Source organism: Rousettus aegyptiacus, unplaced genomic scaffold, assembly GCF_014176215.1.
Source record: "Rousettus aegyptiacus isolate mRouAeg1 unplaced genomic scaffold, mRouAeg1.p scaffold_m13_p_6, whole genome shotgun sequence".
Taxonomy (NCBI): Eukaryota; Metazoa; Chordata; class Mammalia; order Chiroptera; family Pteropodidae; genus Rousettus; species Rousettus aegyptiacus.
Window position 1 is genome coordinate 33,950,427 of NW_023416309.1, and position 13,809 is coordinate 33,964,235.

The 13,809-nt window shown below is 35.3% G+C and overlaps 1 protein-coding gene across 8 annotated transcripts in view; it reads right to left on the reverse strand.

Moving 5' to 3' along the window:
* CPEB3 (cytoplasmic polyadenylation element binding protein 3) overlaps window positions 1-13,809 on the reverse strand; it is a 160,567-nt gene that overhangs the window by 73,562 nt on the left and 73,196 nt on the right. For 6 of the 8 annotated variants that reach the window (XM_036223523.1, XM_036223524.1, XM_036223522.1 and 3 more), the window contains one exon: window positions 4,969-4,992. The exons of the other annotated variants lie outside the window; for them this stretch is intronic. In XM_036223523.1, coding sequence (XP_036079416.1) covers window positions 4,969-4,992 — 24 coding nt within the window. The remainder of the gene's footprint in view (window positions 1-4,968; window positions 4,993-13,809) is intronic. 8 annotated transcript variants of the gene reach the window in all.

Consider the following 13,809-nt stretch of genomic DNA (forward strand, 5'->3'; position numbering starts at 1 on the left):
ATTTCATACAATTCATTCATTTAACCAATTACCAGTCACTCGCCATTTTTTGCAAAACTTCTCAGCCCTAGGCAACCACTAGTCTACTTTCTGTCTCAATATATTTGCCTATTCTGGACATTTCACAAAGTGGAATCATGTAATATGTGACCTTTTGTAATTTCCTTTCACTTAGCATAATGTTTTCAAGGTTTATCAATGTTGTACCATTTATCAGTATTACTTTGCCTCAAGCTTCTCACAATGGCTGTTTTATAATGCCTAGAACTTTCTTTAAAATATTCTAAGGGAAAAAGATGGAGGAATGTATGAAATGAGATTAGCAAAAATGTTGATGATAATCACTGAAGCCAAGCAATGGGTATATAACTCATTAAACCATTCTATTTTTGTGTATGTTTGAAAATTTCCATAATAAAAAATTATTTAAAGATACCTGTCTTTCTCTACCCTTGGGTTTCAGTTTAAATAACATCTCTTCATTGAAAACCATCCTATGTTAGAGGGAACCTCTTATTTTTCCTGCCTAGTACTTATCACAACCTTTGAGTATAAAAATGTTTCTTACATTTATTTACTGTCTCTTTTTCTCTCCTACTAGAGTGAACACTCAGTGGGGGGCCAGAACACATCTAGTAACCAGCACAGCATCTGACACATAGTAAGCACATAAACACTTAATGAATAAAATGAGGGTGAACAGCTCAGAACCCCTCCTTTGTTATTAATTTAGGTCTCTCCCAGAAAAATGTTTTGCAGAGGTGAAAAACTAGTGATCTTATTCTCCTCATCATCTCCTGTGCTAAAACTTTCCTATTACTAGAAACAGTAACATTTCAGATTGTATAACCATGAACACTCAGAAATTTCTTCAATTGTCCATGTTTCACTCTGGGACCATCCATTCCTTCAGACAACAAAGCTCACATAACCCAGTTTGAATTAGCAGGATGGTATGTCTGTACCACAGTCTCACTGATACAGCTGATCTCTCCTCCCCTGGGCAGGCTTTTAGCAGAAAGACGCAACTCTACCTTTGTACACAAGTTTGCTTTATTAGATTTTTAGAATCTTTGCTATCAACTAAGTTGTCCATTAATGTAATAGATTTTTATGAATTAAATATACACAGAAGTACATTTTACGATAGTAAATCCAATAGTAAAGCAATTCTAATCATTCTTTGCATTTGCTCATTTACATTGTTTAAAAGGATATTTTACATTTCCTTGCTGCTCTTTAAGTAATTTCGTTAAACATCAAGAGCACTGCCGCAGCCAACATGTTTGTTCATGGACAAAAGTCACCCAGAGTCTATAAAAACTCATGTAAAATGAAAAACACAACGCATATTTTAATCAGCTGTGCCGCTAAATGTGAGGCAAAGATCTTGTGTGACACGATCCGTTAGACTAGTTTCTAACAAGGACTGCAACTGTACAAGACAACACATATCAGAGCTTGGGAAAGTCAGAATAGTCCTGAAAGAAAATGTTAGGATTCTTTGGTGTCATTTTGATTTCACAAGGTTAAAGCAACATTTGTCTACTAAAACACATCTTGAAAGTAAAAATAAGTACCAAAAGGAAAAATAATTGGATTTAAATACTTTATACTCAATTAATATTCATTTTCAAATCCTGTTCATTGGCATCTAATTCTTCCTCCCTACTACTACTGCTTCAACAATACTACTGGAAGCACTTGGTTTGCCAAAGAGTCTACCCTCCAATACTTGTTACACCATCTAAGCCTTCTACTGATGCCCAAGTTCTCTCCTGTTTTCGTAATTTGTATCATAAAACCCTCTTTCTAAAGCCTGACATATATGTGTCTAGGAGTCTTACCCTCTGTTTCAAAAACCATTCATCAGAGCAGCAGAGCCTATCTTATTGCCGACTTCTCCTTTCTAGCTGGCCCTCACTGCATACACTCAGGGACATATTCCCCAAGCATCTGGTCATGCTTATCTCATGCTTATTTCTTTCTTTTTAGTTAAATCACATACCTAGAATGCCTTGCTTCTTACTCCTCTCCTATCATCCAAAGAGTTCCTGAAATTCTATGTATTCTAGGAAGCTTTTCCGGGTTTATCAGGAAAGATGAAAGAGTCTACTGGCCTAATTCTTGTTGATATATCTCCAAAACATTACAGATAATTCCCTTTGTTTTCTATTCCTAAAATATTTACCAACACATCTATGTAATGTATACGATATAAGTTACAGCAAATCTTAATCATAGGTAGAATTAAAGGACATATATCAGCAAGCTTACTTATGCTTTTTGGAAAAAATTTAAACTTTGTTTGGAGGAAACAAATCAAGTATTAATATAATCCCTGGTCACAAAAACAAATAAGTATGAGGAAATCTGCCAGTTCATCAAATTTATACTATGCAGCATTGTCCCAGATAAGTACATTTCAGGGAATGAAAGTGGATATGAAGCACACCCGCCCCATTCCACATGACTATGTCATTATATTTAAGGAAAATGACTTTTCTTCTTTTTAAGTTTTGAGAATAGAAAACCAAATAAAAGCAGAGAACAAAAATTTTCTGCCTATTCTTTTCTCATGACAGAGAGTCAACATTCAGTCTTTTAGTGCTCACTTGCGCTCTCTTGCTTTCTCCTCCCTCCCCTCGCCCCCTTACTATCTTCTTCATCTACAACTGTAAAACTGCAGGCTTATTGAGAGCAGGGACCAAGTCATCTAGGCAGTGTTTAGCTTAGCACTTGATGCAAAAATAATTGTAGCTTCTGACAATGATTGAGTCAAAACTTACAAATAGATATGGGGAGGGTAACATCGAAATAGGCAGAGTATTTTTTTAGGAGTTTAGAAACTACAGGTGACCTTATATTCTTGATGTCTAGTATTTAATATACTATGAATTGTAAAAACAAAATAATTTTTTAAAATATAATGACAAAGTATGGTCTGCATAGATGTGAGGTGTTATTTCAAAACAATCCTTATCAATAAACATTCAGTAAGTGCTAATTCTATGTATTATCACAGTGTTAGGCACAAGAGACAACTGTCCTCAAAGAACTTATCTTCAGTTGAAGAGTCGGGGCATACAGAAAAGACAGAAAGTATGCAAAGCAGTAGGTGCAGAGAAAAAATACTGCCTGCAAGGCCACTTGGGCAAGGCTTCCTGGAAGGGGTAAGGCCTGAGGTAGGCTTGAATGTATGAATTAAGGATTGACCTAAGTTAAGTAAATGAGAGGAAAGATGGACAGTACTTGAAATGGCCAGACAATGGGAAAGCACATGGATTAGTCAGGGGAAGGGGAGGTAGGAAAAATGGAGATGATGAGGCTGATGAAACTGGAAGAAGCCAGATGATGAGGATCCTGAATGGAAAAGGAGGGTGACATGGACAATGTGGTGTTTCAGAAAGATGAAACAATACAAATGGAAAGGGAAGGACGAGGTCAGAGAAACAAGAGGGAAAAATATTGACAAGATCTAGTGACTGATCAGTGTGCAAGAAGAGGAGAGGCTAGTCCCTGCCATCGACCTTCCAGATGGTGTTCATCTTCCATGTAAAATGTGTCCATTCTCTATTCCTTCCTGAGAATGGTCATTTTTCTAGCAAGATGAAGAAAAAATATAGTATAAAATAATTTCTAGTAATATTATTTTCTATACTTTAAATATCAAAATAATTTAGGTTAAAAATATTAAATGGTATTTATTTCCATGGTTAACAAATAATCAACTACACAAATGTTTTTCTTTACCATGATGTGAAAACAAAACTGACAATATGATTCCACCATGAAAAGAGTTTCAATGGTAACTCAAATACATATTAAGTTCTGCCAATATTCATACATTCAACAAATATTTACTATGGAATAAATAATAAAATACTATAAATTTAATATTATCTTCTCTTCAGAACTCAACTACAAAGTCAAGGACAGCCCAGATGAATGGTAAACATCACCCAATAAGCAGCCAAAGACAAAGGTTCTGGACTTGGCTCTGGCTTTAACTTGAGATCACACATTAAGTAAATTACTTCCTCTCTCCCATCTTCTGTAAATGAGTACCAAAGCAGCTTACATTTGTGAAATGCTTTTAGTTTACATGAATAGTTTTTCAGAGCTCTCCCATTTTTTATATTGTAATTTCACTAACACTCTTGAAATTGAACAAGATTGGCTTTATTATCTCATAATTTACAGATGAGGCTGCCAGACATAAGTGATAAAGCAGTGATTACAACCTGGATTTTTAACCCTACACCTCATATTCTTTCCATTATATGAGGCTTACCCCATCTACTTCATAAAACTATTTGAACAAATTATAGATACAGAAATGTTTTGGAAAAGTTACAGCATTACACAAATGAAAGCAATATTATTTTGTTTGAGGATGCAAGCTTTAAGGGGCCTAGCACCTATACAAGTTGGGGATTCCTCTCTAAGAAAAAGAAGAGATTCTTCTTTTAAAACACAAAAATAAGGTAAAGATGTTGGAGAAGGCCTATAAACATGAGGTTCCCTGAAACCGAAGCTTCATTTAGCTTCAGGTAAATCTGCCTCTGGACATAACACAAAAAAATTTTCCAGTCAACATACTAAGATCATATATTGCCTTCTGAAACCTAACTTCTGTCTTCTAAATAGTAGGAAAAAGAACGCAGTGGATACAGGACAAAAAAAATATCATATTCCCTCAAGATCATTCACAATAAACCATGTACCAAAAACTTCCAGGTAGAAATAGTCTTTGCTATGTTCTTATTAGGATTAAAGAACAAATTACCAACTAAAAACAAAAAATAATTATAATGAAAGTATAAGAGAATATTTTCATTAAAATAGTTCATCCAGAACATCATACCATAAAATAACTGTTTTACACATACACGAATATAAACACACACGCACTCATATTTACTCACAATGTCGCAAGCAAAGGATCTCATTAAAAAATTTTTTTACCTCGTCTCCGCCCATAGCTCCTGGCTGCATGTAAACACAGAAGAAAACCATGGGTATTTGTATCAAAATGGTGAATTTAGAAATGAAAAAAATATTCACACAAACCTTTTTTCTAAGTATTCTCAGAATTAATCTGGAGATACTTTTCAACTTAACTGCAGACATATTATATAAAAGAAAAACCTTTATGAAGCACAAGTTAAATCACAATAACAAGGAGAAATTCAACTGCATGTGGCAGCCACTGGAAAAAGATACAATGGGTACTTAAGTTTCATAAAGATTTATATTGTGGCCCATTACCTATATCAGACATAAACAGAATTCTTTAAAAATTTTTCCTGATTTATAAATAAATCTTCATTTGTACTATATAAGGCCATCAGACATCATGTAAAAAAAAATCATTCATTCTAAATAGCTAAAAACTGTAGCATGTGGTGATCATTCTGAATTTCTACACACACACACACACATACGCGTGCGCACATGCTCTCTTTCTCGCTCTCTCACACACACACCTGAAAACTGTATAGAAATTTTACACATAATTATCTCTTGCTTACAGAATGTGTTTCTACAAAAATTTCAGTTAGGTTTCTCAGTCTCCTCATTTACCTTCCATATGTTATCACAATGAGGGGAAAGCAACATATTTTTCATCTAGAAAGTGAAGTAAAAAAATAGAAAGAGATTAAGGAACTACTGGGCACATCCTAGGTCATGCTGAAGAATAGAGTACTTTGAAGATTAATTTCTTCTTCAAAACTCAAGGCCCACAGAAAGCATTATTACGATGTTGAAGAGTTAGATTGTGGTATCATGCATATATTGCTAGGGAATCCTGTCACCTAAAATGACTTTCAAAGTGGAAAATTTCTCAAATTTAAAACCTCAGGTTCTATAAAAAAATAAAGGAAAATTGTATTTAATCCATTTTTAAAGCATAAAATGTCATAATATTAGCTTAAAAACAAACAAAAAAAAGAAAACAAGGATAATTTGGGGTTGCATTTGCAGTATAAGGTAGTAGGAAAGAATACTATTTCTCTCCTAGGAAAAGAACTCAGACTTTTCAGCTAGAAAGTTGAAATGTCAGTTGACCAATCTCATCTGTTTCTTTTCTTCAGTCAACATACTCACACTTGCCTACCTGCCACTGGCCTCTTCAATTCCCGATTACACAAATATTAAAAAGGATTATCCAGTTCAAGCCCTACTTTCTCCCTAACTCCATCATTAGAACACTCAATGAAAAAAACAATCTCTTCTTAATTTACATAGCAATTACTGTTTATAACTCTTATAAGGGGAATGCAATCCAAAAAATAAATAAGGAACTTTCACACTTTTCATTATTTGGAACATGGAATTAATCTCCCCATAGAATATAATAAATGGTAGTTTCCTAGCTTGCTGCCCCCCTCATCAGCCTGCTTAATTTATATTAATATGAGTGAATTAATACTAACAGATAACACTCAAAAAGAGATTAAATAGGTTTTGACATCCTATCACTATTTCTTTATCCTTTCCTCCATCTTCAATGACATCAGAATGTCAACACCTCCAGTGCAAAACCTCTATTTAGAGAAAAAATAAAACATCCTATATTTTGAAATTACTCATTTCTCTCCCAAACAACAAATTCCTATTCTTTAATTATATCTGATTTCTAGCCAGATACTCAATGAATAAGAATCTGATCACAATAGTAAGGTACAAATGACTCATCAGACCCTTAACACCCCTAAAGGATAAAGGAGAATGCTGTTCATTCAAGTCTTAAACTGCTAAATATTCAGGTAATAGAGAACAGGAAGTAAATATATCCAGACAGGCTTGGGGGTGGAGAGGAGCATCCTGAATAGAGGAGTGGGGAATAGTTGGAAAAGACATACTTGGGAGTTTTAACCACAGCTTCCTTAAACATTTCATGATTTTTACAGATTCTTCTCTTTCCATTTTAACCAGACAGTAAATTGGTCCATGTCAGCCTGGGGACATGAGGCAAGATGGCATATGGAATAAGCAGCCGATTTAGTGATCTGAGATACTTCAAATTGCTTTCATCATTCTTTGTGGAATTTAACTATGTGCTACCTTGGTTCTAATTTCAGTATATTATCTATGATCCCTATGATGATTATTATTATAGCAGCTAAAATTTAATGAGTACTTACTATGTGCCAGGAACAGTTCAAAAATGCTTGGTACGTATTAGTATCATTAATACACCCCCCAACTTTATGACGTAAGTATTCTTATCAGACTCCTCTTTCGAATGAGGAAAATGGGACACAAAATTAAGGATCTTGCCGAAAATTGCACAGCTAAGAAGTGGTGAACTTGGAATATAAATCTAAGTAGTCTAGCTCCAGAATCCACACTTTTAACCACCTCACTAGATTGTTAAATCCCTTGAGGGCAAGGTCGATATCGTGTACTCCTTTTAATATCCTCTAGTGAACCTGGCAGAATGTTCTGTACCAAGCTGGCATTCAACAAATATGGCTTGTTAGCTGAGTACGCATTCAAAGGAGGGAGGAATACATGCTATGATAGCCTTTAGAATGTAGGCCAACTCTGTTGGTGATTAAAAATTTGTTCATATGAGGGCTATTTGCAAATAAACTAATTAGAGTCAAACTCTTCCCTAAGGGAGAGGTAATAAAATGAACACCAAGGACAGAAATTTGGGAGCACAAAAGTAGTACTTTTCTCTGAGAACAAATATGACTTTTAAGCAAGAAAGAATACGAAATACACAAATTTACATGATCCAGCACAAAACAATTTCACATAGGAAAAAAAAAAGGGAGTAATGTGACTAATTCCATGTATGTAATATATTCTATGCCAGCATACATTTACATCAGATATAAGATATAATATACTTTTAAAGTCCTATCTACTGCATGCAAGATCTTTAATTCATGATTATTAATCATCATCATAATTATAGATAAAATTCTTTTACCATTTCATATGTATTAAACAATTTTAGGCCTCATAAAAAAATTACCTTTACTTTTTAGAAGTCAAAGTAGTAGTTAGCCTTAGCTAGGGGTAGTAACTAAAAGGGAGCTCGAGGGGAATTTTGTTCTTTATTTAAGTACAAGTTATTATATGGATGTGTTCAACTTGTGATAATACATCAAGTTATATATTTATGATCTTTGCATTATCTGGTATGTATATTATACTGCAATAAAAACCAAAATATTACAATTACTTTAGGTTGGTTCACTGGGATCAGATTGTAAAATTAATGTAGAAAATCTAAATGCTAACATTTTTGTAGTCTTTAATCATAAACCTGAATATTCCAAAAGTGAAAAGTTAGACTTATTTTCAAAATAAATATAAAAAAGGTGCACGGAGTTGACAGTGGCTATCCCAGAGTTATCCTAAGTTTACATGATCAATGACTAGTACGTTGTGAATGGCACTCTCATGTTAAAGGTATGGTGCTCTGTGAAGTTTATGAGGCAACACTGTAAAAGCGTCATCTGTTACTCTTTATGACTTGGCCTGCACTTGGTTTTAGATGGCTGCACTCATACATGTGATTTCCCCAAGGGTATGCTATAATCTGATTCTAAAAAATCTAAACTAATTCTTTAACTACATGGATTCATCCAAATTTGCTGAACTTTCTCTAAGCAAAGTAACATTATATATAGATTTCATCATAGAGGCCTAAAGACAAGGGGTCGGGGTGGGGGTAGATAGTTATTTCCACTCTATTATGGATCAGGAGAGCCTGCACTGTTTCAGGAACTTAAGCAGAGTCCCTGGGATGCTGAATTGATGAAAAACAGATGAACGGGATACAAAGAACTTAATATAACATTTTACTAACTGGCTTGGAAATATCTGTCAAGATGGCCAAAAGTCAACTGTAGGAAAAAATAATTAATTTCTTTGCTTGTAAAAAAAAATCAGTTCCTTAAAAACACCATGCAAACTTATTTTCTAAATACCATTTCAGTATGCAAAATTAAATTCTGTTTGAACATCTAATGGTCCTTTTCAGCTAAGGATTAGTCATGCAAATAAATCTATCAAAGATGGGTTAAGATCTTAAAGTTAGTACAATGTTCCCTTTTTCCTAATTAGACTGCAAATTTCCAAAGAGCAGGAATGATAGAGTTTGTCTCCTAAATGTTCTTCCTCTTTGTCTTTATAATGGTAGGTATGATAGCTTTATCCTAATGATTCTCAAATCTGGCAAATTATAATTTAAAAGATCAATTTCACGATAAAACATGAATTTAGCAGGTAAAAATAATATTTGAAGGGATGCAATACACTGTTACATGCTACATTCACATAAAGTATTTGGCTGTTTTAAAATCCCCTCTTTCTACCCTTCTCTTTGACGCTGACAAATCTTTCTCAGAAAATCTTCCATTCCATTTGCGAGGCAAAAAAGTAACAATAAGAATTGACAAGCATAATACTGTTGTTACTGACATACTTTATAAAAGAGAAGAAATATCATGAAGTAAAATATAATAACCTACTGATAATTTACCATGCTCTAGACATTGTGTGCTAAATGCTAACATGTCTATTCTAATTCCCAGAGCAACTGTCATAACACACATTTGCATAAGGGCAAACTGAGGCCCGGAAAGGATCGCTGAAGCCAGGTTATCTACTAAACAGCAAAGCTGAGACCAAATCCAGGTCCACATTGGCTCTAATGCATTTATTCTTTTATTCTTTTAAGTTGAGGTGTTATCTATATTCAATAAAATTCAAGCACTGTAAGTTTGATCAATTTTAGTAATAATACAGTTGTGTAACCACTACTGTTGTGATCAAGATATAGAACAGTTCATATCCCTAAAAAATCTCCTTGTGCCTTTTTGCTGTTGATCCCATCCTCCAACCCATGGCCCCTGGAAACCATTCATCTGCTTTCTGTTGCTCTTTCAACGACTTCAAATTAATAGAATCAGTGTGTTTGACATCCTTTACCTAGCATTATGTTATTGAGATTTATCCATGATGCTATATACATTAATAATTTGTTTCTCTTTATTGCTGAGTAGTATTCCATAGTATGGAAATAACACATTTTATCCATTCACTGGTTGTTATGGATTTAATGTGTCCCCCGTCCAATTCATACATCATAGCCCCAAACCCCAATGTGATTGTATTTGAACATAGGATCTTTAAAGAGGTAGCTAAGGTTAATGAAATCATGAGGATAGGGCCCTGATCCACTAAAACTGGTATCCTTATAAGTAGAGAAGATACTAGGAGTGCCCATACACAGAGAAAAAGCCATGTGAAGTCACAGAAAGAAGGTGGCTTATATGCCGGCCTGGGAGAGAGGTCTCATGTCTAACCTTTCTAGCACCTTGATCCTGGACTTCCAGCCTCCAGAGCTGTGAGAAAATAAATTTCTGTTGTTTAAGCCATCCAGTTTATGAGATTTTATTATGGGCAGTCCTGGTAAAGTAATATACAATCAATGAACATTTGAAAAGCCCTTACTCTTAACCACCAAAATTGAAGAGCTAGTATTTCAAACCTATACAGTCCCCAAACATTCTCTTTACAATTTCCACAAACTTCATCATCCTCTAAGTGTTTGCTTTCAGTAGTATAATCTAAGATTAATAATAAAAAAAAACTCGAATTTTCATTTTTTATTTCATTATTACCACAGCACTATTGTTTTCTATTAATCGACATACTTAAAGTTGTTATTTTATTAATTAAAATAAGTTTTTTTAATAGGTATTTTTGTGAATAGGTCAGAAAATCCAATTGTCATCAATAACATATGAAACTGTATCCTGCATTCTAAACAACTACACTTTTGCAACATTCTACTTCATTGCTTACAGAACCTTACAGGAAACCTATGGATCTTTAAATCACTCTCCCAAACAACACAGAAATAACTTCTATAAGCAACATAAAGATGCTCTACCTGGTTCTGCTAGAATACATAAATCAAGAGTTAAGGTACAAGAACAAGGAAACTCACTTTAGCCTTTTTCAGTCATTTTTTTCCGAACTGTTTTCTAAGAAGCAGAACCCTCTCTCCTCTAACAAATGAACACCAACAAATAGGAAATATTTGTTTCTTGAACAAGGCTATTCAGGTTGAAGCAGCACAGGGACCCAGAGCCCTAGCTGTCTGGTTTCTTTCTCTCATGGTGGCCCTTAAAGTACCTCCTTGGATGCTGGGGTTCCAGTACATGACTGGAAACCTAAAGAGCTATAGTCCATGGTAGGGCCATCTTACTATTACTAGTTAGAAAGTTCTTTCTTACACTTGCCTCTCTATTATCCTTAACCACAGATCCCAGCCTAATCCCACTTTTATTTGAGGGTCATTACTCTATCTCCTTTCGGTTATCTCTTTTCTACAATTAAGATATATTTACCTATTTTTCATAAGAAATGGTTTTCCATACCCCATATCATCCTGAGCATTCTCCTTCGGATAAACCCAGTTTTCCAGTAAGACAATGTTTGTTTGTCCAAGCTTCTCATGAGAACATCCAAGGCCCTTCATCATCTGACCCCAAAACACATTTCAGATCCTCATTCCCACCATTCCACACATCAGACCTACATGTTCCAGTCACACCAATTCATCCCATTCTTTTGATAGTATCATTATAAGTGTCATGCAGTCAGTACAAGATCTAGAAACCCACATGTCTTGACATCTATTCTTCTCAGCTCCCTAGAAAACCTGAAGCCCCCTTGTTCATTTCCATATACTATTATATTTCCCATCTTGTCCAAATGTAAGCTCAAGGCTTTGCTATACCACCTTGCAATGTCCATCTTGCTAAACTACATTTACCACATAGGTTACTAATAGAGCCTCTCAATATGTGATATGTTATCGAAGTAATCGCTTCAGAAATTCTAGGTCCATTTCCTAAATTCCTCATTAAAAAAGAAAAACATCATTCAAAATGTGTATGCCTGACAAGATTTCTCTGGAAATGAACCTTGGTAAAGAATTTCTGCGTTATACTGCTATCACTGGTTGAAAAGAGCAGGCATCCATATCTGCTTACGTCGGGTAATGTCTGTGCACCCTCACATCTGTGACCTAATAACATTCTACTGAGAGTAATTAATTACCACCCTACTTTAATTTTAGTAGCATGTTGCAAAAAGGCACAATAACTGCTCCTCCCTAAATCAAGAAATCAGAAGAGTCCTGAGGATTCTAATCACATACCAGAGTATTTTATAATTTACAGAGACCAATCTGTCCGAATCAGATCTGAAATTGCCTACTACAGAGGTATGTACCCAAATATCTGGCATATGTTCTCAAAAAAACATCTTCTCTGAGCCCTATGCCAAAAGCCTCAGATGGTCTCTTCAAACTTTAAATAAATACTCAATTTCCAAACTATTCAGGAGAGCCAATACTTTCCAATCTTACACTTCTAGACCACAAAATTAAGTGGGAAATTATACCAGAGAGAAGAAACGGTGAGCAAAATGGATGCTGGTGTCCTCGGGAGCCTAAGAAGAACCAAAGTTCTGGCCCTGTGGTCAGGGCTCTTTGGTCTCTATCAACAAAGCTTTTCTCATGAGAGTCCCTTCATGGAAGGAAGTTATGGAAAGGACTTGACCTGAGAATTTGGGAAGAGCTCCAGCAACATGAGAGCTGCTCACTTCCCTCATCCCTGCCCTGACCTTAAAAACAGCTTTCTCATCTGACCTGGATTTGGGAAAACCTCAGGGAACAATAAAAAAGGACCAGTCCTTGAGGGGAAAGACAGGATAGGAGGGGTTTGGATGGCACAGTCCTTATACTACTTGATTCCTTCATTCTCAGATACAGACAGACATTAGTAAGGAGTAGGGGGGTGGCTCTGTATATATTTAGAGGTTACTACTTCTAATTGTGGTCTTTTCTCTCTACCCCTCGTTCATCTTCCATAACCAAGTTTCATCCCAGACCAATTAAATTACAGTCTCTAGTGTGGGGTCACAGGCATTGTCTATCCTGGTTCCTATTTTGATTATATAGCCAGGATTAAAAATTGCAGTTAAGTTCAAAGGGAAAAAAAGGCAGGGAAGGGGCAGAAGAGGGGAGGCGCAGAGACCAGCACTTGTTAGGTGTGTATTTATTACCAGGTTTGGTAATAGAAGCATTACATACTTAACCTTACCGTTTGTTTAAAAAAAAAAAAAAAAAAGCGAGGGGGAAAATGGGGGGGGGGGGTTAACATGTCCATTAAAAAAAAAAAATGTATCCTACCTGAGGTCACACAGCAAATAAGGAATGGATCCGGTATTTAAACCCAGATCTGTTTGCCCTCCCCCTACCAAAACCAAAATCAAAACCAAAACAAAAACACTTACAACTGCATTATTTCCACTATATTAAGCTGGAAAAAAAAAAAAAAAACTTTAGTCAGCTAGTAAAGGCATATGTGTATGGAGGGCAACAAAGAAAAGGAGGCAAAGTTTCATCTACTTACCTAGGGACCATCTGCATACCATGTCTTTGTAAGTGTCAGACTCCCAGCCTCATAGACTAGAGACCTCAATGGAAGTGTGGTTAAAAGTCCTGCCACTGACAAGGGAGACTATGTTCTGAAAGTAAAACTGGTCACTTTTGGAAGTACACTAGTTCTCCACAATCAATAAAGTATTATTTAGCTAACTTTTACTAAAGGAGCCAAACGAAACCTGAGTGGCCATTATGAGAACACCAAAATAGAAATCACACTGGATTAAGTGACTGGTTGGTAGAATAAAGTGTGTTTCAAAGCCATAGATAGCTATTTGCTGGCCGTATGACATCAGTAAGTTTCTTTACCTTTTTTAGAA